This window comes from Triturus cristatus, chromosome 10, assembly GCF_964204655.1.
Source record: "Triturus cristatus chromosome 10, aTriCri1.1, whole genome shotgun sequence".
Classification (NCBI taxonomy): domain Eukaryota; kingdom Metazoa; phylum Chordata; class Amphibia; order Caudata; family Salamandridae; genus Triturus; species Triturus cristatus.
Window position 1 is genome coordinate 647,094,509 of NC_140593.1, and position 27,622 is coordinate 647,122,130.

At 43.7% G+C, this 27,622-nt stretch overlaps 1 protein-coding gene across 2 annotated transcripts in view; it reads right to left on the bottom strand.

Annotated features, from left to right (window-relative positions):
* Nucleotides 1–27,622, bottom strand: part of LOC146789845 (syntaxin-binding protein 4-like) — a 1,170,683-nt gene that overhangs the window by 261,810 nt on the left and 881,251 nt on the right. The window contains exons 17-18 of one of the 2 annotated variants that reach the window (XM_085632208.1): nucleotides 25,170–25,361; nucleotides 8,661–8,774 (exon numbers count right to left, since the gene is read on the bottom strand). In XM_085632208.1, coding sequence (XP_085488334.1) covers nucleotides 8,661–8,774; nucleotides 25,170–25,361 — 306 coding nt within the window. The remainder of the gene's footprint in view (nucleotides 1–8,660; nucleotides 8,775–25,169; nucleotides 25,362–27,622) is intronic. The other variant, XM_085632209.1, reaches the window with a different exon arrangement.

The following is a 27,622-nucleotide window of genomic DNA, read 5'->3' on the forward strand; positions in this document are numbered from 1 at the left end:
TCTTAACTTTCTCAAAAAGGATTTCCTCTCTTTTTCTTTTTGTTGCTCTGGTCATCGCAGTGTGAATCCACTCTTTTGGGTACCTCGACTGGAAAAACGTTTCTCTAAACAATTAAATTCTGCCCTCATTTCAACTTCTTCACTAAAGTTCCGTCTGGTTCTTAAGCATTCTCCAAACGGTATACTTCTCTTTAAATTGGTTGGGTGGAAACTTGCTGCATGTAGTAGCATGTTCCCTGCCGAGGATTTTCTGTATAGTTTTGTTTCTACTCTGCCCTCTTTGATGTAAACTGTAGTTTACACTTGTTCTACTTATCTCACTGATGAAACTTAGATTTAGATCATTCTTCTGTATTCTACAGTTAAAATCCTTTACCTGTTCCTCAGTACCTTTCCATACCAGGAATACATCGTTGATATAACGACTCCAATGCATTATATGTCCCTCCCATGCTGCCTGGTACCGCGTCCGGATCACCTGAGATATATATATATATATCTTCAAAGCAACGCGGCAGTGTCCCCCACCAGAGTATCCACAGCACAGAGGAATTCCACAGCACGGCAAGGTAGTTCAATTTGTGTTTATTTCATTTTCTGCAAACACCAGGTGCAAAACAACATATATATATATATATATATATATATATATATATATATATATATATATATATATATATATACGCACCTTCCTGAAAAGATTTGGAGTGATCTGTCAAGCAGAGGTTGAGAAAAAAAGGGGGTCCCAAAATGCTAAATCCCCATGTATTTTGCATATAGTTCTCTGGACAAGGCTACAGAAAAAACTGCTGAACAGAATGACACCAAATTTGACAGGAAGCTAGATCTTGGTGGGCCGCAGATTCTGTTTTTAGTGATTTGGTATTAATCCGTTCAGTAGTTTTTTAGAAATTAATGGTAAAATGTAAATGTATATCTAGATGGTTGGGGGAACGCCACTTTAAAAATGGAGCATTCTTATTGGCCTGGGAACTTTTTTCCCCTTGGGCCATCTCACTCCCGTGGGAATCAGACAGGGGTGAGGGTTCTGATTGGCTGCCAACAACATCAGAAAAATGTTGCTGGCAGCCATTACAGCACTTGGGGATTTAGTATCATGTTCTGCAAAACTGTAAAAATGTCAGGATCCCACAAGACTCTCACAGGGTCATAAAACAATACCCAAAATGGCAGCCAGGCTGCATTTATTAACTATAAGCTCCAGGGCCGAAAACATTGTTGATAGGTGAAGCATTGGCCCCCGAGCCATCAGACGCCCCAGGGAGCCCACCCCGGTGCCGAAAATATTGTGTATGGGGAGAGGGGATATGCTGTCCCCTTCCTGAGTCATAACAGGTCCCAAGGAGACCACTCCCGAGAACACATTTTGTAGAATTGGCAGGCGGCCCCACAACCCCTGCGCTGAGCCTTTAAAAGCCATGGGGAGCCCGGGCCCAAAACTGTTCAAAATGGGGAGGGGGCTGCACAACCTGCTTCCCTGAGCCTCTAAAGATGCCGGGGAGCCCACTCCAGTACCGGGAGCTTTGAAGATGCTCCTACCCACTAGAAGCATACTTTTGATCTGCTTCCCTGCCTGCACTATAGTGGGCAGTAAAAAAGATCAAAATATTGCCACTGCCTGCAGGGAGCAGCATTAGTAACTGCTCCCTGTGGGTGGGAGCAATGTGAGTTCCCTCTGTATGTGGGGAGATGACTGAGGCTGTGTGGGCCTTTGGCTACCCCACAGCTCCCACCTTTAAAGTGTGAGGGCCCCAGGGGATGGGGTCTTCCACTTGGCACCCTCCCCCTAAAAAACACCCAGGCAGGTGGTGCCGAAGGCCTTACACAGTGTGGGGTTGGCAGTATGTGGGGGTAGACCACAGGGCCTGGTACAGCCAATCCCCTGCCGTACACGGCCAAAGGCTGTGCGTGGAGAGCGATTGGATTTACATATCATAATTAAATATTACTTTACATTTGTTTAAAAACCTAGAATTCACTGGGTAAAGTAACGTTATAGTTAGGTGTGATAAAAAGATCTCTTTTATTAGCCCTTAGAAATTCACTGAATAAACCAAAGTTTAAAGTAATGTTATAGTTAGGTGAATTTGTCAGCGACAACATTAACGATTTGAACGAAAACTTCACCAGTTATCGTTAGCACCACCTACTTATAACTTGCGCCCCTGCCATGCACTGCTTATGACCTCACATGACCTCACTTATTACATGTTCCAATATATAATATATGATATCACTGATGGCATTTCAAATAACATCATTGAAGACATCACTGAGGACATTACTGGTGACATCATTCAATGAGTCTGTAAGGTTGTCTTATAGTTTATATAGTGGTAACTACCATATTAATTTTCAACCTAATTTTGTACAGCCTGTGTCCAGCTAACATGTTTTTACAGTGCTCCTAATGCACCATAGTTGTGTAGAGGTATTGAACATGTTATAAATATTTGTGCAGATGACTTACATTCATTAGGTTCACACAAGCTTATTTGTACTGCAGAATAAGTTTCCAGCAGGGCAACGATTCGACGTGCTACATACTAAGTATTGTAAGCAGCCTTGAGTTATTAAACAGCATCATCTCAGCATGACAATTTCTACTTAACATGGAAGCCTGTGTGCAGTAGGTACTAACCTATGTACATGTGTTGGTTTTGCTTCAGAAGATGAGCTATCTGTAAAGCTGTCACCACAGTATGATGGCTGCAGGTACTATGATCTTTAGCACCTTCAGACCTTGGTTATTTTAAGTGAATAATCGCTTTTTGGATAAGTTTTGCATAGAGTGTACACTGCGTTTAGTTTATCCTTTTTTAATACTCTGTGGTGTATTTCTCATGAGAGTTTCACTGTCTACAAACAGTGTGATACAGAATAAACATTTCCCATTGAGTAAACACTGTTGACCGTACCCACTTTTTTACTCACATATCCTTCATTTCTCAATGTAGGGTCAGTAACTCTTGTGGGTTTAATAAAGGTAAAGAGTGTCCATAGTTGTGCATTAGTTATGTAACAGGGCTTAAGTATCTGAAGGAAGTTGGTTTTACCTAAACAGATGTATACAGCTTTAACACTGTGTGCAGGATAGGTTACCCTTTCATATGTGGTTCATAGTCAATATGAACTCTGCTATGGTATATGGTCAATGTTGCAAATAACACAAGCTTGGTTTACCTATGGGGGTTGTATATATGATAGCTTCATATTGTTCTGAGCTATTTTGCACTTACTTTCATAGCTCTAAAGGTATACCTGTTTAAAGAGGAATGTGTACAAAAGTACCTTGGATGATGTCATCCATGATGTCATTTGAGATGTGATCAGTGATGTCATAAGCAGTGCATGGTGGGAGCGCAAGTTATAGTTAGCGTTGCTAACTATAACTGGTGAATTTCTGTGGGTTTTTTTGTTCAAAACTTTAATGTTGTCACTGACAAAATTACCTAACTATAACGTTACTTTAATTTTTGTTTTTTTCATTGAATTTCTAAGGATAAAAAAATTAGAAAAAAGATCTTTTTATCACACCATACTTCAACTTTTTTCAGTGAATATATATATATATGTATATGTGTATATATATGTATATATATATTCACTGAAAAAACCATAGGTTTCAGGCACGTTACAGTTAGAAATTAGCATTTAAAATACCTTAGAAATTCACTGAAAAAAAACATAGGTTTCAGGGGTGTTATACTTAGCTGGACATTTTACTCGTACAAAACCATAGAAATTCCCCCATTATAGTTAGTTCAGCTAACCATAACTCGCACCCCCGCAATGCACTGCTGATGACGTCACATATTACATCACTCATGACATGGTCAGTGACATCACTGATGACATCACTGATGGCATCTCAAATGGCATCACTGATGACATCATCTGTAAAGTTTAAATATGTTTAATAGATATGTATAGGGAAAGGTGTATTGAAGAATGAGTGGGTGTATAAGTGTCTGAATGGATGATTTAGTAGGTGAGTGACTGACTCTATAAGTGAGTGATTAAATGTATCTTACTGAATGCATGGGTTAGTGAGTAAACTGTGTGAATGTCTGTATCCGTCTGTCTGTTGGTGTGTAAGCGGCTGCATAGGTTTGCGAATAGCTACATGAGTGTCTATATGGGTTATTGATTGGTTGTCTGAGTATCTGTATGGGTGTCTGAGTGTTTGTGTGGGTGTGTGTGTGTGACTGTGCATAGATGTGTGAGTGGGTGATTCACTGGGTGCATGGTTTCAAGAGTGCATCTGTGATGGACTGTATGGGTGGGTTAGTGTGTGTATGGGTGTGTTAGTGAGTGAATGTAGATCTCACTGGTACATGTGTGAGCAACTACATATGTGAAAGGCAGTATATATGTGTGTTGGAGTATATAAATGGCAATAAGTGAGAGTGGCTGTATGGATGAGTGTGTGCTTGTATCAGTGAATGTGTAAGAGCGTAAGAATGGGCTAGTGTTTGTATGAGTGATTGAGCTGGTGTGTGTATAACTGTATAGGTGAGTAAATGGCAGTGTGATTAATTGTTTGCATGGCTGACTAGGTGTGTGAGTACCTCTATGGATGAGTGGTGGTGTGTGAGTGTCTATATAGGTGTATGAGTGCATATGATAGGCCTGTGCTGAGTGACAATAAGTATGAGTGACTGTATGGGTGAGTGAGTGGATGTGTGTGTAAACCTAAGAATCAGTGAGTGGGTATGTAGTTATTGGTCTTGGAGTGTCTATGGTTTTGAGAATGGCAGTCTGTAATTTAGAGTGGGTGAATCAAAGGTTATATTAGGGTGTGAGAAGATGCATCAAATTATCACATGGATGATGTCATCAGTGATGTCATCAGTGATGTCATCAGTGATGTCATTTGAGATGTCATCAGTGATGTCACTGACCATGTCATGAGTGATGTAATATGTGACGTCATCAGCAGTGCATTGCGGGGGCGCGAGTTATAGTTAGCTGAACTAACTATAACGGGGGAATTTCTATGGTTTTGTATGAGTGAAATGTCCAGCTAACTATAACGTCCCTGAAACCTATGGTTTTTTTCAGTGAATTTCTAAGGTTTTTTCAATGCTAATTTCTAACTATAACGTGCCTGAAACCTATGGTTTTTTTAGTGAATTTCAAAGGTTTTTTAAATGCTAATTTCTAACTATAACGTGCCTGAAACCTATGGTTTTTCAAGAGAATTTCAAAGGTTTTTTAAATGCTAGTTTCTAACTATGCCTACAGAGGTAGGACATGTGAAGAAAGAAGAAAAAACACACAGAAAGAAGCAAAAGAATTGCAGAAAGCAACAGAAGTCCACAAAGCCGAAGAAAAGTGCAGGAAGAAGCAAGACATGTGCAGAAAGAACCAACAGAGGAGCGGAAAGAGGCCTTGTTGCAAAATCATCCTGTGCCCACAACTTTTTCAGACGGGTACTGGTGGTAACTGACTCAGACTAACCAGGCCTAGAGCGAGTGCTATGCTAAAAGACACTTAGAATACAGTGAAAACACCTACATACATTAGGGAACACTATGCGTTGGGGTACCCCAGTGATTAGCATGACCTCCTCTGTAAGGCCCTAGTACATAATAGGGCAGGGGGATTAAAACTACCTCTAAGTCAGAGATGCAGAAATATGCTACTTTAACTAGTAGTCGCGTTTGCAGAGTGGTGGAGAAAGGGTGCTGGGCGTGCTGGGCATCCTGGGCGTTCAACCAATGCTCAGGAATTCCGCTGCGTAGGATTTACAGGAGGTACCAGGAGGGATTCTTGGCCCCCAAACTCCCTCAGGACTAAATTGGACTTCATCCCCCATCCCGTAGTCTGCCACGAGGCACGTTTGCAGAGTGGTAGAGAAAGGGGGCCATGGCCTCCGAAGACGTCTTAGCAATCCCACTGTGTGGGACTTACTGGAGGTAACAATAGGGGTAGTTGGCCCCCAAGGACATTCTTGGGGGCCAACTTCCCAAACTATTACCTCCAGTCAGTCCCACGAAGCAGCACTGGTAAGTACTCGTACCAGGGCACGCCCACATTGCCCACCACGCTCCCTGGCACGCTCTTGGATGGGATTGAAATCCTCTTCACTGCTGGGGGTCCTTTAGGGGTCAACTAGCCTACCTTTTAACTCCAGTAAGCCCCACGCAGTGGGATTGGTGAGAGGTAGACAAAGGCCATGTCCCCTTTCTCCACCACTCTGCAAACTCGCCCCCTGGCGCATTGTAAGTTGAGGAATTAAGTCCCCTTGAATCCTGAGGGTCCCTGGGGTCCAACTAGCCCACCAGGTACCTCCAGTAAGCACCACAGAGCTGCATTGCAGAGAGATGTAAAAAGGGGCGTGGCTTACTGGAGGTACCTGGCGTGAACGGGCAGTTTCTCTACGCGTGCGGTCACATGCATACGCGACCACTCGCAATGAAAAATCCGACTGCCTGAGTTGAGAAATCTTGCCAGGACGTTGATTTTCCACGCTCATGCTCGCCAATTTGACGTTGACCATCGCGAATGAGGAAAAATCTTGCAGTGAGGTGAATTTTCCTTGCTCACTCTCACCAACTTGACGTTGATGAGCGTGAGCGAGTAAAAAAACTCCGCTCCGCATAACGCGAGCTCTGTGTAACGGAGAGTGCGGAAAACTCAGTAAACTCCGCAAGCAGAGCGGAGTTTACCGCCCAGACTTAGAAAAGACACTGGGGCTGGAATGGGCACACCCTCCACAAGCCCGCATCAAACACCACCAGGCAAGCCCTGACCTGGAAACCTCAAGGAAACAAATGGCGCAATGTCAGTGTACCCCCTGATATCAGCCATCTGGAGATGGTTAAAGAGGTCCTATTGACCCCCTGACATTCTGTTGCAGTCACTCACTGCACCCGCCTGCAAGGGCATCTCTCTTTCCTCTTTGAAGTGCAGGCGGGTGCCGCCTGCACACTGAAGCATGGAGTGGCTTAGAAGCACCACTCTCTATTTCACTTGAATGTGCTGCCCCTGAGCAACACAAGACTGTGGCTGCCCCGAGGGCAGCGCATTCAACCTAACCGGGGTGCACTTTACCTGTTTGCGCCCAGGGGACCTGTTTGAAGGTGCTCCGTGGCACAAACAGGAAAAGTGCGCCCTGTACATAATAGGGCCCCTGGATTGAGATTGAAAGAAAACCTCAGGACAGAGATGACTAGAGAGGCCTGGTTGATGCCTATACCCTAGGAAGGATAGTAGGCATAAGTAAGTAAGGAAGTGTTTTATTTAAATAATTTTTATTTAATGGTATAAATTATTTATTTAAGAATATAGTTCATTTTAGAATCAGGTCAGAAAAGTGATAAAGGGCAAAGGGTGGGAGGCAAGTTATTTATTTAAGTATTCTTAATGTATCTGAATTAATATTTGATTCTATTTATTATGGGATTTTTAAAGTGATATAGGGACAAAGTGTGGGAAGACCGTTCTTTAAAATTGCATTTATTTTTATTTTTGTTATTTTCTTTTACAATTAAGTTACAAACAGGTCAAATAAATAATACAGGGGCAATGGATGGTAAGTAACGTAATTACCAAAAGTTAGTTAAATGTATTTAATGTTTATTAGATGATCAGTCTATTTTAGAATGGTTAGAATGGGTAAATACATTGATATGTATTTGAATTTGAGTTCTTAAAAATGGGTAATTCAATTCGTATGAGGCAAAGGGAGTGTATAATGTAATTAGAAAACAATAGGTATGACACAATTCAAATACCATTAAAATTTTCATTTACATTAATTTAATGTATATGTATTTTAACAAGTTTGATTCTATGTATGAACGGGTTGATTAAGGAATATAGGTGGAAAGGGTGGGTAGTAGGTTAAATAAAGTCCATTAATTATAATGTATTTTTAATGAATAGACTTTTTTAACCACTTACTTTAATTTAAATAATGTTAATTTTTTTTTAATGATTTGATTTTTGAATGATTAATAATAGTGATTTGGGGGCAAAGGTGGGTAGCAAATACATTTATAATACATTAATTACATTTTAATAATAAAATACTTTTTCTGTTAAAAAGTTTATTTTTCAGTTTTGAATAGGGTCGCAACATATACTCCATTCAATAATGTGTTAAAGATTAATATTGTATTTACAATGAAAACCATTAGATGGCAGTATTGTTAAAATGTCAGTAAAATGCAAAGCTTACTGAATGTGAACACAGCAACAGATCACTGTTGGTGATATATGTATAAAATCTTTAATACATAAGTCAATTTACAATGTACATAAATACGATGTTAATGTGTACGATGTAGATGTGATTGTCATAGAGGTACATTATAATGCGATGTAAATGTTATTGTTGTAACTGATGTGTTGTAATATACCTCTATGTGAATAGTTTCATTGATATATCTGCTATCCAGTCCAAACAGTAGTTTCTAGGGTTGGAAAACGAGCTGCATTATTGTGGTGTTTCCTAAAACAGTGAACTAAATCAATTTTATGATACGATTTATGATATTACATTTTTCAAAAGCTCACTTTTAATATATATTCAGGAAACAATGGAAGTGATGTGATGATGACCAAAATTAAAATTCACACTTCTCTGTTGTCAACAAAAAAAATTAAAGAAAATCTTTCCGTGCAGTTACCTCAATGCTCAGGAGCCCAGGAGCACGCTTTTCTCTGCACTGGAGCTCCTTGCTTCGAGAGGCCTCCCGACGCCTCCTCCTGCCTCCTAAAATCTGCTGAGTCAACACGATTTTCTGCAGACACACACCAAATCACAGAGTTCACAGAACAGCCCGTGGAAAGTGATGCTAGTGCAGTCATAAGCCACTAATACTGTAGGTAAACCAAAATGTTCTGCTTATGGACCAATTACATTAAGACAGCAAAGCAGTACCATATATTTATTTATCATGCCTTTATGGGTGCACACTTTTTGGGGGTAAATATTCGCCCATTAATTCATTAATGGATACACAGCAATGACCAAGCAAAGTCATAGATTGTTGAACATGTTTACTTATGACCGCGTAACGTTATCATAGCAATGCAATATAATGCAATTATGTAACATGACAACATGCATACACATCATTTATTATGTGTAGGTTAATCTTGACATCTTTCACTTTAATAGCAAGCACTGAAAACACAAGGGATGACTTCTAAAACGTTTTGTGAATGCAGTTGAAACTTGCACAAGTCAAAAGCTACATCTGCACCACAGGTGTGGCGCCTCGGCCAGGGGACTGACTCCGAAATCTGGGGATCACGGTTCGATCCCTGGTGCCGGAGGCAGATTAGCCCAGCACTATGTGACTCTGGGCAATAGCTTGCTTAATCTTCCAGATGGCCCACAGCTCCTAGAGACTCTTATGGGTGAGTGTTCACGCTTTACAAGTGTGGATTATTGTACAGAGTTATCAACGCAATGCGGTGCAGCAACCGAAGTCTTTCTAAATTTGCCCCGTGGTGCAGATACAACTTTAACTTGAGTAAGATTCAACCAAATTTGGTGAGCTGCATTACATGAGTGAGAGAGCAAAAAAGAGGCACCATCAACTAAGATATGTCACTTTCCTGCTCTCTCACTGGCTCTGGTGCATAGTCAGGTTGCCATCTGCGCCACACACACACACACACACACATCTTAGCGCCATAGTGCAAAGGTGTCTGCATCAAGTCTAGCATAGTTTTTGTATTGGGAGGTTACGGTTCCTATACTATACTTAGACAAACTTTAAAGCTTTTCCCACTTTGGATGTGTGGTGTACAGTGCAGAACAAATGGAAAATCAGCACAGTGTGGAGAAATAAAAGCATTTCTCCACGTTAACACAAATGTCAAAGAGGTGTTGTCTTTGGCACAAAACCCTGTCTACAAATGTTAGAAAATAGGGCCTTGCGTCAAAACCCATGGGTGTTTGTTTGGGAATGCCTATGAACCATTTATGGAACACCTAATTTTTTTATAGAGTTTTATATAGCGCGAACTTGACCCGAATCGGGTATCAGAGCGCTTTACATAGCACCAGTTGCGTTACATTAGGATACATTCATTTTTGTTAGGCACAGGGATATTAAGTGGTTTGCCCAGAATCACAGGATGTTCAGCGTCATTGCCGAGACTCGAACCCAGTTCCCCAGATATGAAATCGACCGCCTTAGCCGTTAGGCTACCTCCTCTAAATGACCAAAGTAACTCACAACACTACCAGGAGAAAATTTGAGGTAACTTTCCAATGCAAAACAAGTTTTTTACTTGGGAGTAAATTCAAAATAACTATTTCACACTGGTTTAAGTCACTTTTGTGATGCAAAGCCAGGGCAAAATGTTGGCATCTGTGCACCCAGGGGTGACAGCTGTTGATTAGCAGATTCTGCACAATATCTTCATCTAGATACATTTTCAGTGGCCCTGTGTGTGCATGTGTGTGAAATTCACATAAGTTGCTCTTGTATAATTACTTGAAATCAGCACATATTGTGAAAAATTAGGCAAAATGTCAAACAGGCATTTTGCGCTATTGTTTTCATCCTTTTGTCGATGTTGGACGAGAAGAAACGGTTCACAACAAAAAATCCCCAAAATACAAGTGATGCAAACAGACACTCACATTGTGGACATTCGTGGTGTTCTGCATTGATTAGTAATTTAACCACATGGCATAATTTTGGGAATTTTGCATAACAAGCGGAACACAATGTTCGCAAGATTGCTCTAGCATAACAGGCATTCAGGCCTAAATGTGACATAAAATGAACTAGTCACATGGGCGTTTCATGCTGGTATACTGAACAGACCACAAAGTTGTAGGTATTATCAAAAATTGGTTGTGCATTTGTCAGTGCGTCTAAACTTACACCTACGTCGTATAGGCAGACATGATGTAGTAAATTAAGCAACCTGCACCAAAGTGGAGGTAATTTCATGCAAACATGTTTTTTCTTTATAGAAAAAATAATATTTACACATTTGCAGTAATTCATAGCCTGTGGAATCTGCACTCTGTGGAGAATATATACTCGTCGGGATATGGCTGATACATATATTCTAAGGAACCTATGAAAGCCGTAGGTTCTCCACTCAAGCTTGATAGTGTGAAAATCAAACATGATGTCCCGCAAGCCTATGGGCAGGTTTTCAGCCACTGAACTAATTTATCAAGCAACAATTCATTGACCCACCTTACACATGCAAGGAGATCTGACCACATATGTCTGTAAGGAGTGCTGATCTCTTCTACAATACTAGTAAGTTACTTCAATTATTGTAGCTTCTAAGAGGTTGTGTCAAGTTTAAGATACTTTTCCAGTCATTAGTAACAGGTTTTTAATCAGCATCATTTGCATGTTAGGCACAAAAAGAGTGGAAATACAATTCCCAGAATGCAATGTGATGCTATATGAAAGGCGATAACAGAATGTGTGAAAAAGTAAAGACCCGCATGGAAGCTGACCATTGCAACAGAGAGTGCCTTACACATTACAGGACATCGGAGCACCAAATATGTTGAGGATTCCCCACGACTATGTAGGAGAGAAAGAAAAAATGAAGGAAATGTGTGCAAGGAAAGGAGAGAAAGACACAAAAAGGAGGGAGACTGGAAGGAGAAAACTAGTGAGACAAAAGGAGGAGGATCTGTGAGGAGAGAGAGAGAGAGAAAAGGGGAGACATGGTGAGACAAGAGTGAAGGTGAGATAAAAAAAAAGATATGGGAGGCGTGTGGATAAAGGTGGTAGAAGAGACAATAGGAACAGGGAAAAAAAAAGAGTAAGAGATTGGGGGAATGTGAGGGGAAGAGACGCAAGGAGAAAGAAAAGGAGTTGGAGAAAAGGAAAGACATAAAAGGAGAAGAATTCGACAGACAAAAAGAGGCCTGATTAAGAGAAAGGATAGACCAAAGAAGAGAAATAAGCTTAGAGACCAGAGACATGAGAGAGAAAAGAAGACAAAGGCATGGAAGGGGAATGAGACAAAGGAGTGGATTGAGGTAAGAGGATGGTAAGTAAAAGTGAGTAGATCGGAAGTGGAACAATCGGAACAGGGTGACGGAGTGAAGGGAGCAGGCCAGGGACAGAGAGTTGCAATGGAAGGATGAAAATCAAAAGTTCAGATGAAAGAGAAGAGAAGGGGAATAGTGAATAGCCAAGGAATGAGAGAAAGTCAAAGGGTGATGGATTTTCCTGAGGCATAACACATGATGGATGGATAATGCCTCATGGATACTACCATAGTTTCCTTGTGGTCCAATACCAGACACTGGATCTAGAGGATAGCTATGGAGTGTTCTCTGATACCTGGTGGAGGGCTTAAATCTTGAAGTGAACCCACTGTGTAATTCCTTTCACAAAAAGGCTATTATCATGGATTAAATACTCAGCAGTAAAGCCAGTGTGCCAAGGGTCCCAGTGCAAGGATAAAAATGATCCCACTAGCCACTGTTTGAATTGTGAAATACCACAATAATCAGAGCTCAGTTGACCCCTCGGGATTCTGGGCCACAGTACTTGCAACATAGCAGCTACAAGCAGACTGTTAAAAATCATGATAAAATACTACTTTATGATCTGCTAAATAAAACTTCAAATGCAAAATCCAAAGCAGTTTAAAATGTAAAATACTCATTTTAAAACCATATTTTTGCAGTTGGGAACACATAACTTCAGCAAAAGATTTAAAGAATTATTCTCTGGGGGCTAACAGCAGTGCTTCTCAGCTTCATAGGAAGTGGCTTCTCCCAGGTCTTCAAAAAACTAAACCTCTAGCTTCAAAGACCTTGTGCCTCAGGCAGTTGTCAGGTTCCCCTTTGGATCCTTGTCAAGGAGCAGTTATCAAAATGTTCCTGGAGTTAATAGCTGAGAAACTCGCCTCACTGTTTAACTCTATGTTTAAAACTGGATATTTTCCTAGAGCATAGAAGGCGGCATCTATCCTGCCTCTATTAAAAAAAAGACCGATATCCCAATGACCCAAATCATTTTCGACAAATCTTGCGGCTTCCCTTCCTGCAAAGTTAGTCGAAAGGGCCATGAACACTCAATTATGTCAATTAATACATGATCATCAGCTGTTAGATGCCACGCAGTTTGGGTTTAAAGGCGACCATAGCACAGAATCGACCCTGATTAAATCCTCGGCAGAAGTCAGAGAGGCCTTGGTTGCTTGACCTCTCTGTTGCATTTGATAAGGTTCATTATGATCTTTTTGATGGACCATTTGGTCAAGAATGGAGTTCAGGGGGCAGCCTGGACTTTGCTGCACTCTTTTCTTTCAGAGAGGAAGCAATCGGTAGCCTTGGACTATTTTGTCACTGAGTCGTTCTCTCTTCCATGTGGGGTCCCTCAGGGGTCTTCGCTTAGTCCAACCTTATTTAATGTATATGTGTCATCATTGGCACAGCTAATTAGATATTCTGGTTTCCCCCTCACTTCGCACGCTGATGACACTCAAATGGTTGTGTCATTATCAAATCAGGCATAGTAAACAGGTTGCAAAGTTAAATTCTGAAAAAACAGAAGTAATTATTTTTTTGAATAAAACCTCTTTCTGGTCTCCAACTTGGCGGCCAGATGAATTAGGGTCTGTGCCGATTCCGGTCAAAAAAGTAAAAAACCTGGGTGTCCTAATGGAAACAATCTCACCGTTGGTGAACAGGTAAACTCAGTGACAGACTCTACTTTCTTAACACTGAGGATGACTAAAAAGATTCCACATTTCACCCCCTTGGAATGTCAGTTGTGACTTCAATTATCTTGTCAAAGCTAGACTACTGTAACAGACTATATCTCAATATGCAGCAGCAACACCTTAAGAAACTGCAGTTGTTATAAAAGGCTGCAGCCAGACCTCTGTCAGGCATATCTAAATTCAAGTCGGTAAAAAATGGAATCAGAAAGCTCCATTTGCTTCTGATAATTCAAAGCCCTCTGCACTGCTTTGAAGGCGTTACATGATACAGCCACACTTCATCTCTAGCAGAGATTTAAATGGTATATTCCTAATAGAATACTTCACTATCTGGGAGCCAAGACCCTGATGGTTCCCAAATTTAAGAGAACCAACTGAGGTGGCAGCAGCTTTATTACCTGCACAGCCAATGCCTGGAATCAGCTCCCCTATCAGATCCACTCCTCCCCCAACCTGATCACTTTCAGGAAAGATTTGAAAACATGGCTGTTAACAGTTAGGCCCAGCAAGGTCATAGTCCTTTTTCTGTCCATTTTTGTTGAGCTAGCACCAGGAGACCTTCGGGTAACCATTGCGCTTTATAAATTCATTTAACATAAGATAACATAACATTTCATTTTCTCCACCTCCTCACATCTGCTGAGTCAACCCATAGAATAATACCAGCAAACCAATGCATGAACATACATGCCAACAGGCCTGATTCAGGCAGGAGACTTGGCCCCTGACTTAGAGTTTGTGGACCGGGTTACTGCGTCCCAAACGTGGCAGATATCTCAAGTCCATTATATCCTCTTGCACTTGTAGTATGTTTGTGATGGAGTAACCCGTCCGACAAACTCTTAATCAGGCCCTTGATTTTTTAAGACCAAAGTGGCTTTATTTTAGGTGTCACCCCCCTGAGATTGATTCACTTTAATATAAGTCAATAGGGAAAATCAGGTCCCCCGATTTCTTTATAAGGTTCAAATGTTGCCATGCATGTCTGAAGCACAGGCCTCAATGCAAAACTCATTCAAAACAAGGTGTTTGCTATTCATTAACTAGAATGATTGTCAAATAAAGACAAATGCATGCAGACAGCATACCAGAAATATGTTTCTTTATATTAACACCAATCATTATGTAATGTTCAGAAAATAGTATATTGTTTATACAAACATATACTGTGTTTACAGAACAGGGCGTTATTCATGTGTACCACACAATGATGCATACCAACCAATACATTTACACGTCTAAGCAATTAAGTTAAACATGCAAACCACTAGGTTAATTATGAGAGGCAGAATATCATGCATGCAAATCAGCATGTAACACTTGAAAACCAATAGCTGAAATTTTAAACCAATATATTACACACAGAAACCAGACCATTACATGAATGAACCTATAAAGCACGCATACGAGCCATACAAATGTGTGTCAACCCATATATTAAAAATGGAAATCAGTATGGTATTCATGCAAACCAGCTATTTGTGCATGGGAACCAGTATGTCATGCATGTAAACCAGCATGTAATGCTTTCAAACCAATAGACTGTACACCACAACCAATATATTATATGGAGAAACAGCATAATACAAAAGTGAAACAATGTATTATGTATACAAACCATGCAGTTATGCAAGTGTACAAGTTCATTATGCATGCAAACCACTATGTAATTAATGCTCTCAAACCAATAGGCTGCAGAGTTGGTTGAATATATTACACACATTACAACAGTGAAACAAAATAATATATATATGATTCTGTTCATTAAACATTGACAACCATATGTTACGCTCTCACATTGATAGGATATGCACGCCTGTCAGAATGCTATTAACCAGCAAATAGATTGCAACCAGTGTTCCATCCTATTTTTTAAAAATATCTTTATTATGTTTTGCGACATAAACACAGTATTGCATGACATCTTACATCAAATTGGTTTCACATGCTCCTAATGGGGGAAAGTATCTGAGCAGACATATATTTGGTAAAAAGGTGTTAGTGATATTCATGAATGCTTTCAAGTGCATTGAACTCGGATGTTAAGTTTGGTTGGTCTGCTGTGGTAAGCACCGTTGTATAACTGGGGAGGGACGAGGAGGTTGTGGTGAGGGGTGGGGGACATGTTAGTTTTAAATGAGATGGTGTGTGGATTTGTGTACATGAGTGGGGTGGTGGCTTGCGAGCTGGCTGGTGCATTGGAGGTGTGCAAAGTTGGGCAAGGGCCTATTGCAGGCAAGTGCTAACATGTACAGCCCTATTTGGAGTAGGATTTACTGTGTGGGGGGGGATCAGGGATTTATTGAGGTAGGTAATCGTTTCCCGCCTTCCGAAGGAAGTGTGTGAAAAAGTTGGCCCACGGAGGAAATATAGGTTGTCGTGTATCCGATGAATTTTCTCATACCAGAGTGCATCATCCTCCGCTGCGCCCCACTTAAGGACTGCCTCACCATGCCTCTATTGGAGGAGCCAGGGAAGAACACCAATGTAGTGTGAGTGTGTGCTTGGCTTGGAGTAACACCAGGCCTGCAAAGCGGGCACAGGTTTCAGTTGTTTCTTGCATCTACAGATCCCAGGGGGCATTCTTCCCATGTGTGAATGTCAGCTATCTCTGTGACCGCACGTTATATGGTGTGTATTAAGCGCCCGTGCTCTGGAGGGCCCAGCAGGACCATAGCATATGCCTGAGGTCTGCATCAGAAACGCAGCAGCGTGGGCACTCAACTGTGTCTCGGGAAGTGGTGGTGAAATTGCGCCAGGGTCAGTTAGGTCCTTTGTAGAGTAAAGAACTGTAAATGTTTGAAGCATGAGTTGCGGGAAACCCTTTTTGGAAACTCCAGTGCATATTCAAATGTCTTGTTGTGTAGCACCCTCCTGAATTAATTTTCCCACTTTTGGCGTAGCATAGTGAAGGGAATGGCCATCAGCTCTCGTACACTTTGTAAAGCCAGGTAATCAAGTGCCGACCGGCACCAATTGTCAGGACGGTCTGGAGAACTGGATCTGTCGCAGATCTCTCTCGAAAGGTCCCAGCGGGTGCGGTGTGTGTGGCTGAGTCTCCAGTGTAAAAGAAACTGCCCAGGGGGAAGATAATTCTGCTCAGCCAGTTGGCCAAAGGGGATAACGTGACATTCAGCAAACAGGTCACCTGCCTTAAGTATTGAGTGGTTTGTCAAGACCCTCAACTCTCCCACGGTATAGTAACCTGGGTGGCGAGGAAGGCCTATGAGTGGCAGATTTGGAGCATACAATGGCTTCACTCGGGATAGACGGTATATTCTAGCCATACAATCCTTTGCTACCGTCATCTGAAGAGGCCAAGGAGTTGTATGTTGTGCTTTTGGCAGGAGTAGGTGATGAATCGTGGGCATTGGGAGAGGTCCAATGTCAGTACTGGCTTTGGTTAGGCACCGCCCCACTGTCTAGCCAGATAGTCACTGCAATTGTGCTGCGAGTAAGTACGGCTCAAAGCTCGGGCCCCCCTAGGCAGCAGCAGATGCAATTTAACTAGGAAAATACGTATGCGCGTCTAACCCTATATGAGTGTGCATAATAGAGAGTCTAAGTCCCTGAAAAAGGAGCAGGGTGATATCATTGGAAGATTTGCTAAATAATATAAAAGGCGAGGCAGAATGACCATCTTCGCTAAGGCAATCTTACCTATGGGGGCCAGGGGGAGCGATCACCAGAACTGTACCTGAGTTAAGATTCCAGCCAGGGCCTTGCAAAGGTTTCCCTCATATCGGTCCTGTTGGTTATGATATAGGTATACCCCCAGGTAGAGGGTTGTCTGCGCATGCCAATTAAGAAGGGTGCCTTCGAGCTAAACATCATGCAGTGGCTGGTTAGGACATAATGGGAATATGGCTGATTTTGTCCAGTTAACACAGAGACCAGCACCTAGAGCATCCTCCACCAAGGTGTCCCGAAGTGGAGTGAGGCTGGTCGTTATGTCTCCCTTATGTAGGAGCAGATCATCCGCATATAAGGATAATGCATGCGCCCTACTTGTGAACAGGATGCCCCACCCCCACCGTCCTCATGGAGTCACACGGCGAGTGGTTTAATGGCAAGCACGAACAGCAAGGGGGATAGTGGCAACAGTCGCATGCCCCGGTTTACTGGGAAGGAGGACGAAACAAGACAACCCAGATGGACCCGAGTGTTTGGCTTGGAGAAGAGTCATTTGGTGTATGCCATTAGCCTGGATCCAATCCCCATGCAGACAAGTACTTCAAATAGGTAGTGCCATGACAGGGTATCAAACGCCTTCTCCAGATCAAGGATAAAATAGTCTGACCAAGAGAAGCGCCCTTGGACTAGATCCTGAACATGAAAGAGGTAACTTATATTTTGCGAGGTGCTGCGTCTGGGGACAAAGCCTTCTTGACCTGCGTGTACCACTTCCTGGAGGATCTGGGCGTACCGATCTGCCAAGATTTTACGTAGAATTTTATATTCGGCTCGAGGATGCAATGGGTCTGTATGAGGCTAGCAGTAGTGGGATCTCTGCCTGGCTTGGGAAAGGACACCAGAAGGGACTCTCTGAGGAAGTGAGGGAGCTTACTGGTGTTTAAAGCCACGTTTTACATTACTGCCTGGCGTGGCACAATGAGTGAGGCTAAGGTGCCCTAATACTCTAATGGCAGCTCGTCTACTCCCAGTGCCTTGCTTTGGGTCAGGTCGTGGATTCCCTTCTTCACCTCAGTAGGTGTGATCTACGCTGCTACGGATAGCCTGGTGGAGGCTGGAATGTGTGGAAGATCTATCCCCACTAGAAATTCTGTGACAAGAGCCAGTGGTGAGTCAGATGGGGCCCTATAGACGGATAAATAATAGCCATAGAAGGCTTGCAAGATATCAGTCTGTGAGTGGACTGTAATGCCTGCTAAGTTGACCGCTACAGTGATAGGGATGGGTCTCAGACTCCCGCCAGATGAGCCAGACTAGAAGTCAGCCAGATTTGTCTTCCTCATTGGACTTTTGCCCTGTGAGCTGTGAAGCTATAGTACTGCAGGTCCTCTAAAAGGGCAGCATAGGTTTTTTCGTGTCTTCAAGTTGCATGGTCAGTGTGGGGTCAGTATCTGCCGCTGTGCTCAGCTCACCAGGGAGCATTCAGCTGCAACTATGCCCGTCTCTAGGCTTCTGCAGAGACCAGAAATCTGCTGGATACAAGTCCCGTTCAATACAGCTTTAAAGGCGTCCAGTTTTAGTGTCCAGTAGGAAGCTGTGTTATGATTCGTAGAGAAATACAGACAGTTGTGGTCCTCCTGTTCCTTTTGGAACAATGGGTCTTCTAAACAATCACACTGTAGTTTCCACATTGTATTGGAGGGGAAGGCGGGGTAAGATACATGACATATGCATTATGGTCAGATGCTACTTGTCCCAGGTAGTCTGTGTGTTGAAGCAAGGGTACGAGGGAGATAGAGAAGAGGAATCAATCAAGCCGTACTCGCAGGTTGTGTAGGATGGAGTGGAAGGAATAAAGTCTGGCATTTGGGTGTTAAGACTGCCAGATATCTGTGAGCAACCAGTGGAGCGTCAGGCTCTAAAAGCGGTCCACCTGTAAATGCAGCAGGCAGCGGGGAACTGGGGAGCTGGATTTATCTAATATCGGATCAAGCTCATAATTATAGGCTCCACCTAGCACCCACGGCATAGTGGTCCGATGGGCGAGCTTGAGAGATAGAGTATCCCAGAAGGCCACCCTGTCAATATTAGGTGCATAAATGCTACCAAAAGTCGATTGTCGAAGGGGCCGTCCAGGACCGCATAGCGCCCTTTTCTGTAAATGGTCGTGCTCACTTCCTGAAAGGTTACTCCAGGACGCACCCAGATCATGGCACCACTCGCATACGCCAAATAGGTGGTGGCACAGAAAAGGCCCCTCGAATGCTTGTGCAGGCAGTCAAGTTCTCCCGCCGTGATATGAGCAAGAAGACAATTTGGGTCAGCTGTCACCTGTTATAGGAGTAGACCGCGTATCGCTTCTTGGTAGTGTGCATGCCACAGACGTTCAGAGTGAGAAAGTGTATGTCAGTGGTAGCCATAGTGGTGTGTAAGTGTTGGGAGTGCAAGTCTTTCTTACTTCCATTGGACTATCATTTGTTATGGTTCTTTTTTCTGCAACTATCCCTGAATATGCGATCATACCTGTTTTTTTTACTCCTACTTGATGTCGATTTTGCATCTATGTCCTTCCTCCCATCCTATTGTAAAGTGCTCTGATATACCTCTGGATCTTGTTTGCGCTATATACAACTTTATAAAAAAAAAAAAAAATAGGTCACAGGGTAGCCATGTCCAGGCTGCTGGGTCACACCACATCGCCCCACCCACGTCTGAAGAACCTTAAAAAGTCCGCCCAGTGAGATGGTGTAGGGGTAGTTGGGAGATATTCAGGAGCAACTGTACCAACTGGGGTGTCAAAGTGTCCTAATACTGAGGGCCTACCACAACCGGTGGTATGCCCAAACAAAACAAATGCATAGTGCCCTAATGTAGTGCAAGGGTGAGGCTAGTCGCTGATGTGTAGCTATGTTGTGGTATTGCAGATGGGTGAGTATCACAGAGTTGACAGGGGAGTATGTCGGCACCCTCCGGGAAAGTCAGGGAGGCCGCATTGCGTGTAGGATACAAGTTGGACAGGCCTCCAAGAGGAGTCCCTGTGTAGAGGGCAGTTTGTGTTGAGCTGCAGTTGTAACATAAGAGTCTGCTATAACAAGGGACAAGTGGCCATGTAAGCTGGAATGGAAACGTTTGAAGAATTGGGGTAGCTGCTGCTGATAGCATTGCGAATGAGGGGGAGGTATGTGTCAGTCCAGGGGTCATTTGCCCGGGAGGTGCCTCCCCAGCTTGGCGACAGCATGATGAAAGGAGGTATTCAGCTCATGAAGTCTACTAAGAAATGTTTACAGGAGATTATCGGTTGTATGCAGCGTCAGCAGTGGAGGGGATTGTGATCCAGTTTGGGAGTTCTCAGGCTGAGAGATGTCCTGTTCAGAAGATAAGATATGCGGGCCCTTGTCATCCTCTGTGGCCATGGAGCCAGGGCCCAGGTTTGCTGCAGCTTGTATGGCCCACCTACGATCCGCAATGATTTGTTCTAGGTTGAGGGAACTGTTGGAAGACATCCGAGATGGTGGTCTTGTATGTGGTTTATCCCGTCATCTGTTCTGTGGCCCACGGGGGCCTGGCGTAGGCGTGGCACATTCGATCGAAGGTTCCTCCTGATGTTGGTTGGCCGAATCCCAAGCCTCTTTAGTGTTGATTAAGAAGATAGTGGTGCTGTTAGATATTAAGTCAGGCACGGAACAGCAGCGAGTACTAGACCCCATGCAGGCGGAGGCATCGCTTGACATCTAGGAACGAGGAGCATTGGCGCTACACAGCTTGGGTGTAGTCAGGAAACAGCAGTGTGTTTATGTCTTCCACCCACAGCACTCCTGCTCGTCTGGCTGCGTAGAGTATAAGAATCACGATCTTTGAAGTGCAGTAATTTCGTCAACATGCGGCAGGGGTGAATCCAGCCTTGGGCATCTTGCCAGAACACGGTGCGCCCTCTCCAGGGAGTAGAAGTAGGTAAGATCTGATGTAGGGGGTGAAGCTTTTGAACCAGGTCCCCATATAGGCAAATGGGTCTGTGCCCTCAATTCCCTCTGAGAGCCCCAGAATACGGATATTGCTCCTAAGGGAGTGTCCCTCCAAATCTTCCACCCTGTCTTCTAGATGTATGACTCATTGCAGATCCCAGATCGCCGACTGGTTGTCTTTTGTGAGAGGCTGCATGGTGGGCAGGGTTTTTAACCATCTGAGTCTCATAGCAAGTTTAAGTATACAGCCCAGCAGTGGAATTTGGCCTCCATGGAGACCAGGGAGTGTTCCATAGCCGTCCAGTTAATCCAACATTGAGAGGGTGGGAGTGTCTTCTAGCGGAAGGGTGTCTGGAATCAGAGATGGCGGGTTTGTGGAAGCCAGCAGCTGGGCTGCGGACCTTGACCTGCCCATGTCCAAAGAGTGCTTCTCACAGCGTGGGGATGTGTATTCTGGAATTTGCAGCTGGATGCTCCACAACATTTAAACGAGAGTGGCACGGTCAGAGCACTGCTACTGTTGTCTCCAGTTCTACATACAGATGTCAAAAGAAGAAAACAGGGGAACCCTACTCACTAAGGAACCAGGGTAATAGTTATAGAGGAAAGACAATGGTTCCTGTGGAATAATATAATCTATACTTGTATTAAAAAAGCCCAATCGCAATGTAGAGGGTTGAATAATGGCAGAGGGCAAAGGAACCACCAACACAAATGATTCAGTGTAACATAATTATACATTTTCAAACAAAAATAGGTATATACAATGTTGAAATCTTAATAAAAAAACATGTGTGAATTGTGTCCCAAGTGAAACAGGAACCTGAACCTAAGTGACAATGTGAGTCTTATATACAAGGTTTCCACAATTCATAAAAAGTCAACCGTTATCAAAATGATTTCTATGTGAACAGCAGCTATATACAGTGATACATGATGGGCAATTGTTCGCTTCTTCTGTTTGTCGACGGCGTTTCGACCCTCTAATCAATGTGGGGTCTCTTCAGGACTAGTGATGAAAGGACATCTGAAAATGTAACTGCGCATCCTAGTGAAAAAGATGTGCCACACATGAAGAATAAAGAAAAGGAAGTTACTCACATGAGGACCCGTCTGGGTAATGATGGTCGGCCAAGGCGGCTCGACGAATAGTACGCTTCAGCCGTAGCGGTGGGAAAATCCCTTTGTAGGTATGGTGACCAGTGACAAAGCACTGAGGGCATCAGGATCGATGACAAGGAACCGTGGGACAGCGCTCCGCGTATGTTTTCTACAAAGCAGCTTCAGTCAGCTTTGTCGGGTGAAGCTGACTGAAGCTGCTTTGTAGAAAACATACGTGGAGTGCTGTCCCGCGGTTCCTTATCATCGATCCTGACGCCCTCAGTTCATTGTCACTGATCACCATACCTACAAAGGGATTTCCCCACCGCTACAGCTGTAGCGTACTATTCGTTGAGCCGCCTTGGCCGACCTTCATTATCTGATTGGCAGTCTTCCCTCACATTGAGAACCCGGACGGGTCCTCATGTGAGTAACTTCCTTTTCTTTATTCTTCACGTGTGGCACATCTTTTTCACTAGGCTGCGCAGTTACATTTTCAGATGTTCCTTCATCACTAGTCCTGAAGAGACCCCACCATGATTAGAGGGTTGAAACGCCGTCGACAATCAGAAGAAGCGAACCATTGCCCAGCCCGTATCACTGTATATAGCTGTTGTTCACATAGAAATCATTTTGATAATGGTTGACTTTTTATGAATTGTGAAAACCTTGTATATAAGACTCACATTGTCACTTAGGTTCAGGTTCCCGTTTCACTTGGGACACAATGCACAAATGTTTTTTGATTAAGATTTCAACATTGTATATACCTATTTTTGTTTGAAAATGTATAAATATGTTACACTGAATCATTTGTGTTGGTGGTTCCTTGACCCTCTGCCGTTATTCAAACCTCTACATTGTGATTGTGCTTTTTTATTACAAGTATAGATTATATTATTCCACAGGGTACATACAGATGTGTCATGCCGTGCCTGGGGGGGGCTGGGAGGGGGTAGAGAGGGCCTCATTTACGAGCAGAGTACCAGTCTGGGCCCAGCCCCTAGCAGTTAACCACATGCCTCAATGGTGACAGAGGGCGTTGGCGAGCTTGACACAAGCCTCATCAACTCTTTATAGGCCAATAGGTCTCCAGTGATGACCAGTTGAATGGGCTGAGGACCACCCAGCCCCTCCGGCACCCGGCCCACCAGCTGTGCCCCCCTCCCCCTCTTGCCTCAGCGCATCCAGTGGCATTGTGACCAGGAACAATCACCAGGTGTCTATGTTTATCTATGTCTTCCTGGGCGACAAGTGCCTTGCAGTGATGTTTGGCAGTGGGGACAGAAGCACAAGAAGATGGAGGGGCCCCACCACACCTCTCAACCTCTGCCCTGCCCCAGTGCAGCTCTAGAGGGGGGATGACTCAGATCGCCAGGAGCCATTACCCCCTTCCGGCACCGTTCCTTGCCCTGTGTCACGCACTAGCCTCAATTACGGTGCTGGTGTGCTGGCTGTGCTTGGTCGGGTGAAGGCCCCACTTACTGGTGCCTTTACTCCAAGGGGCCATCGACCGAGGATCATCCCCAGAACTGTCAACTGTTGCTCAGAGTCCACAGCCTGCTCTGCCTCTCCTATCAGGTGTCACTCCCGCCTCAAGCAGATATTGATGACAGGGGCCAAGAGGGGAGTTACAGCGCGGGCTGGCAAAAACGGTGGTTTCTCTTTAGACCCCAATGCCCCAACTTGGCTACAGAGTGGACAGAGGTCATGTTCTCGAGGCCTTATTCGCTAGCTCCACTCTGCACCCTGCATTGTGCGTGCACCTCAGTGATCGCGCCTATGCATCATCTAGGTCGGGTGAGGTGGTGAAGCAGGGCACACCTATGCAAACTGACCAAGGACCCCATCTGGTTCACCGGTCGCCTTCTGTCCTGCCCCATTCCTCGATTATGGAATCAATCCTGTGTTGTGCGGGGTCCCCCCCAGTCACTGGACACCCCTACTGGCTGGCACACCTCACTAGTTGCCAAGACATACCTCTGAGTTTGCGGCCTGTTGCCAGAAAACACCATAAGCCAGGGTGTGTCCGAGGCCCACCGCCATGTGACCTGCCACCAAGGGTCCTTACTTTCCCATGTGCGACACAATAACGGCACCGAGATCGGAAGGTCAGCTCTGCGTGAGGCCCAAGTGTAGGTGGCCAAGGGCTCTCGCCTCCCGCCTGGTGATGGTGTGTCTTGAAGTGTTCCAGTGTCTGTATAGGGGGTTGAGATCTCTGCATCCCAGACTCGGACCGCTCTAGTGGTATCTGGCTGTTGCCATGTTGCCAGCCGACATGAAGCTCGCTGGCCTCCCATCACCAAAGATCACCCAGGCTGGCTTCTGTGAGCTGGTTAATGGACAGCGAGATGCAGGGAGTCACCTGTGTGTTTCAGTGTCTCCCCCATCATACTACCGGCCAGGATAGGGAGTGATTGTCTGGCGACGGCTGGAGCACTAGGGAGTTGCGTCTGCCATCTTGGCTGGCTAAGCCGAAACCAGTGCTCCTATATACCAACTAGTATAGTGCATGCAAACCATTACAACTTGTGTGAATCAGTGCAGTGCACAAAAAGGAATACCCAATATATTTCATACATGCACCCTATAGTTTGCTATGTTAATCATTGCAAATGATATAAACCAATATGTGTCACATATGAGCTAACTGAATTTTGGCCTGTTCGGCATCTCATACTGCCCAGCCCCCACTTGACCTGCACTGGAATGCTGTGGGTGGTGCACCATTGTCCACATTGCCAATCTGCATCCTCCTTGCTTTACCTCTCTGCTTTCAGGGGCTGCTGTGGCTCTCTTTCCGGCCAATTTGCTTTTCAGCTCTGTGATTTCGACCTCCAGCAGGTGCACAACTTCCTCGTAGTCATGCTCAGCACTGTGTGCCTGGCGTTGTTCGATTTCTGCCACCTGAAGATGACTCTGCATGGTCTGGTTCTCCAACCTCAACACCAGTATTTCCTAGAAGCAAAGATTTGGGATTCTTGTTGAGAAAGACTTTTAAGAAAACATGAAACAATTTTTTATTTAGCCTAGATCACTGAATGGTCAAAGTGCAGACAACCAGTGTTCCCATGATTGCTACTGTGCTGGGATTCACATCTGAGATCTGCAAATTGACAGTACTTTTTAGCAAGTATAATAGCCACTTGAGTTACTTTAGGATTATGGGAGAATTGTTTATAATCGCAAACTTTGTTCCTAGTACTCACATCCATAGTGGGTTCACTTTGCTACAAGTTTATCAAGGCCTAATCGCAGTTAACTGAACAGAACGTCAAACACACAAGGGGAAAGTTCATGCTGTTTAATGTAACTAGTGGAAGTGGAAGTACACATCTTAACAATCAACAGCATTAGGTGAGAGATGAACATGCCACATCACAGATGTGGCCAATGTCTAAAGCCTTTCTAAACAATGGAGCGGTGGCCACCTTTTATGCAAGATATGAAATAGTAGAGGTGTTACCCTTCTCCCAAAAAGTCTATAAACACTGGAGTTCTGCCCCTAATCTAGAATTCCTGAAAAAATGGACTTTTGACCATCTTCCAATAGAATCTGTCAGCAATGGAAATGTGACCCTCATCTATGAGTCAGTCAATCATACATAACTCATGGAGTTCTGAAACAATGAAGATGTGACACTCCTTCTGGATTATGAAAAGGGGATGCTTGTCTATAAGTCACGACATAATGGAGATCCAACCCACTTCCAATAGAGAAAGTAAACAGCCAATAACCCCAACGCAGGATAATAAATACGATGCCCCTTTAGCTCCTTATCTGTACTTCATCAAGACTTCAAGGAGACTCTGTGCCCAGAGCAGAGAAGGTGTTTTTAGGATCTTAGCCACTGCTTTGAAACTAAAACTTAGACTTTGCAAAAGCCCTGCTGCCATGAACTGAAGAAAGAGCCATAATAGAAAGTGAAGGAGAGGGGCTACTCCCCTCACTTAGAAGACCAGCACACTGTCTTGTTCACTGATGCAGCTAAGAAGCCATAAAGACCCTGCAGCCCAGGTAGCCAGAATTGTTAAATAAAAGAGTTCAAGAATCCGGAGATGCACATTCTAGGACTTAGGGTGGTGAGTCTGAGACCCTCCTAGTGCTATCTCAGATTCCAGTGGAGTCCTTTCCTCCTGGTTTCCAATCCAAGAAGACCTCACAGTTTTCATTCGCATTACCCCAGGCATTGAAGTAGTGTTCCAATGTCTGCAGCCTGTCACCATGTATTTAGAACTTTTTCCAAGGTCTCAGAGTTCCACCTACATAAAGCTGAGGTAGGTCCCTACCTATAAATCTCAATTCTCAGTTTTCACTCTTTGAGCATATGCATCCAGTGGGTTAACATACTCCTGCAACTGAAAATAGTGACAAGCCATGTCTGGAATACATATCCCCCCCCTCAATTGGTCTCTTGCCCATGGCTGTGATTGGTGAACCAGATATCCTCATACTCTTGCGAGAAGATTCCTGGTAGATGTGGTAAAAGAACAGCAAGACTTTGATGAACTGTTTTTTGGCACCCAAAAGTGAATTCTTGGACTTGAATGTGAACTTGAATTATAGTTTTGACTTTTGTGAGTTTTAGATAGTTTTTTCTTGCAAATGAGTCACACTAGCTAAAAGACCGTCCGCTATCCAAAAGGAAACCCAGGGTCACCAAGAAGCTAAAACAGACATATAATTGCAAATGTGGCGCTTTGTTGCATTTTGTCTGAATCTTTGCCCCAGTCTCTGACTCAGATAAACTGATTGTGTACAAACCCAGAAAACTGACATATGCTTGTGATGACACCCAAACCCTTTTCCTGTAGATTAACACTGGCCACAGGGCCCATGCAATTTTAGAAATGGCAACTTTTGAACTTCCTCTGTATCTTTGCTTTAACTACCCTATGTTACCCCAGTAAATAAATAATTTAATTGTATAAGTAAAAGACCTAACAGAACATTGTATTTGTGTTCTATCACTGTGTCATAATGCATCCAGGTTTCTAGCCCAATACTACCTCCTACAGTACGCCTTGAATGTACGAAATGTGCTAACACTGCAAGTAAAGTACCAAGAGGTAGTGGTTTGAGCCACTGATATGCTGGATGGAGGCTAGTAAGCAGTGATTCCCAGATTAGCCAGAGAAATTGCTTCACACCTTCTTATATAAGCTTCCGGAAACATTGACAATTTGGTTGTCATCTATGAGTGTAATGAAACAACAGA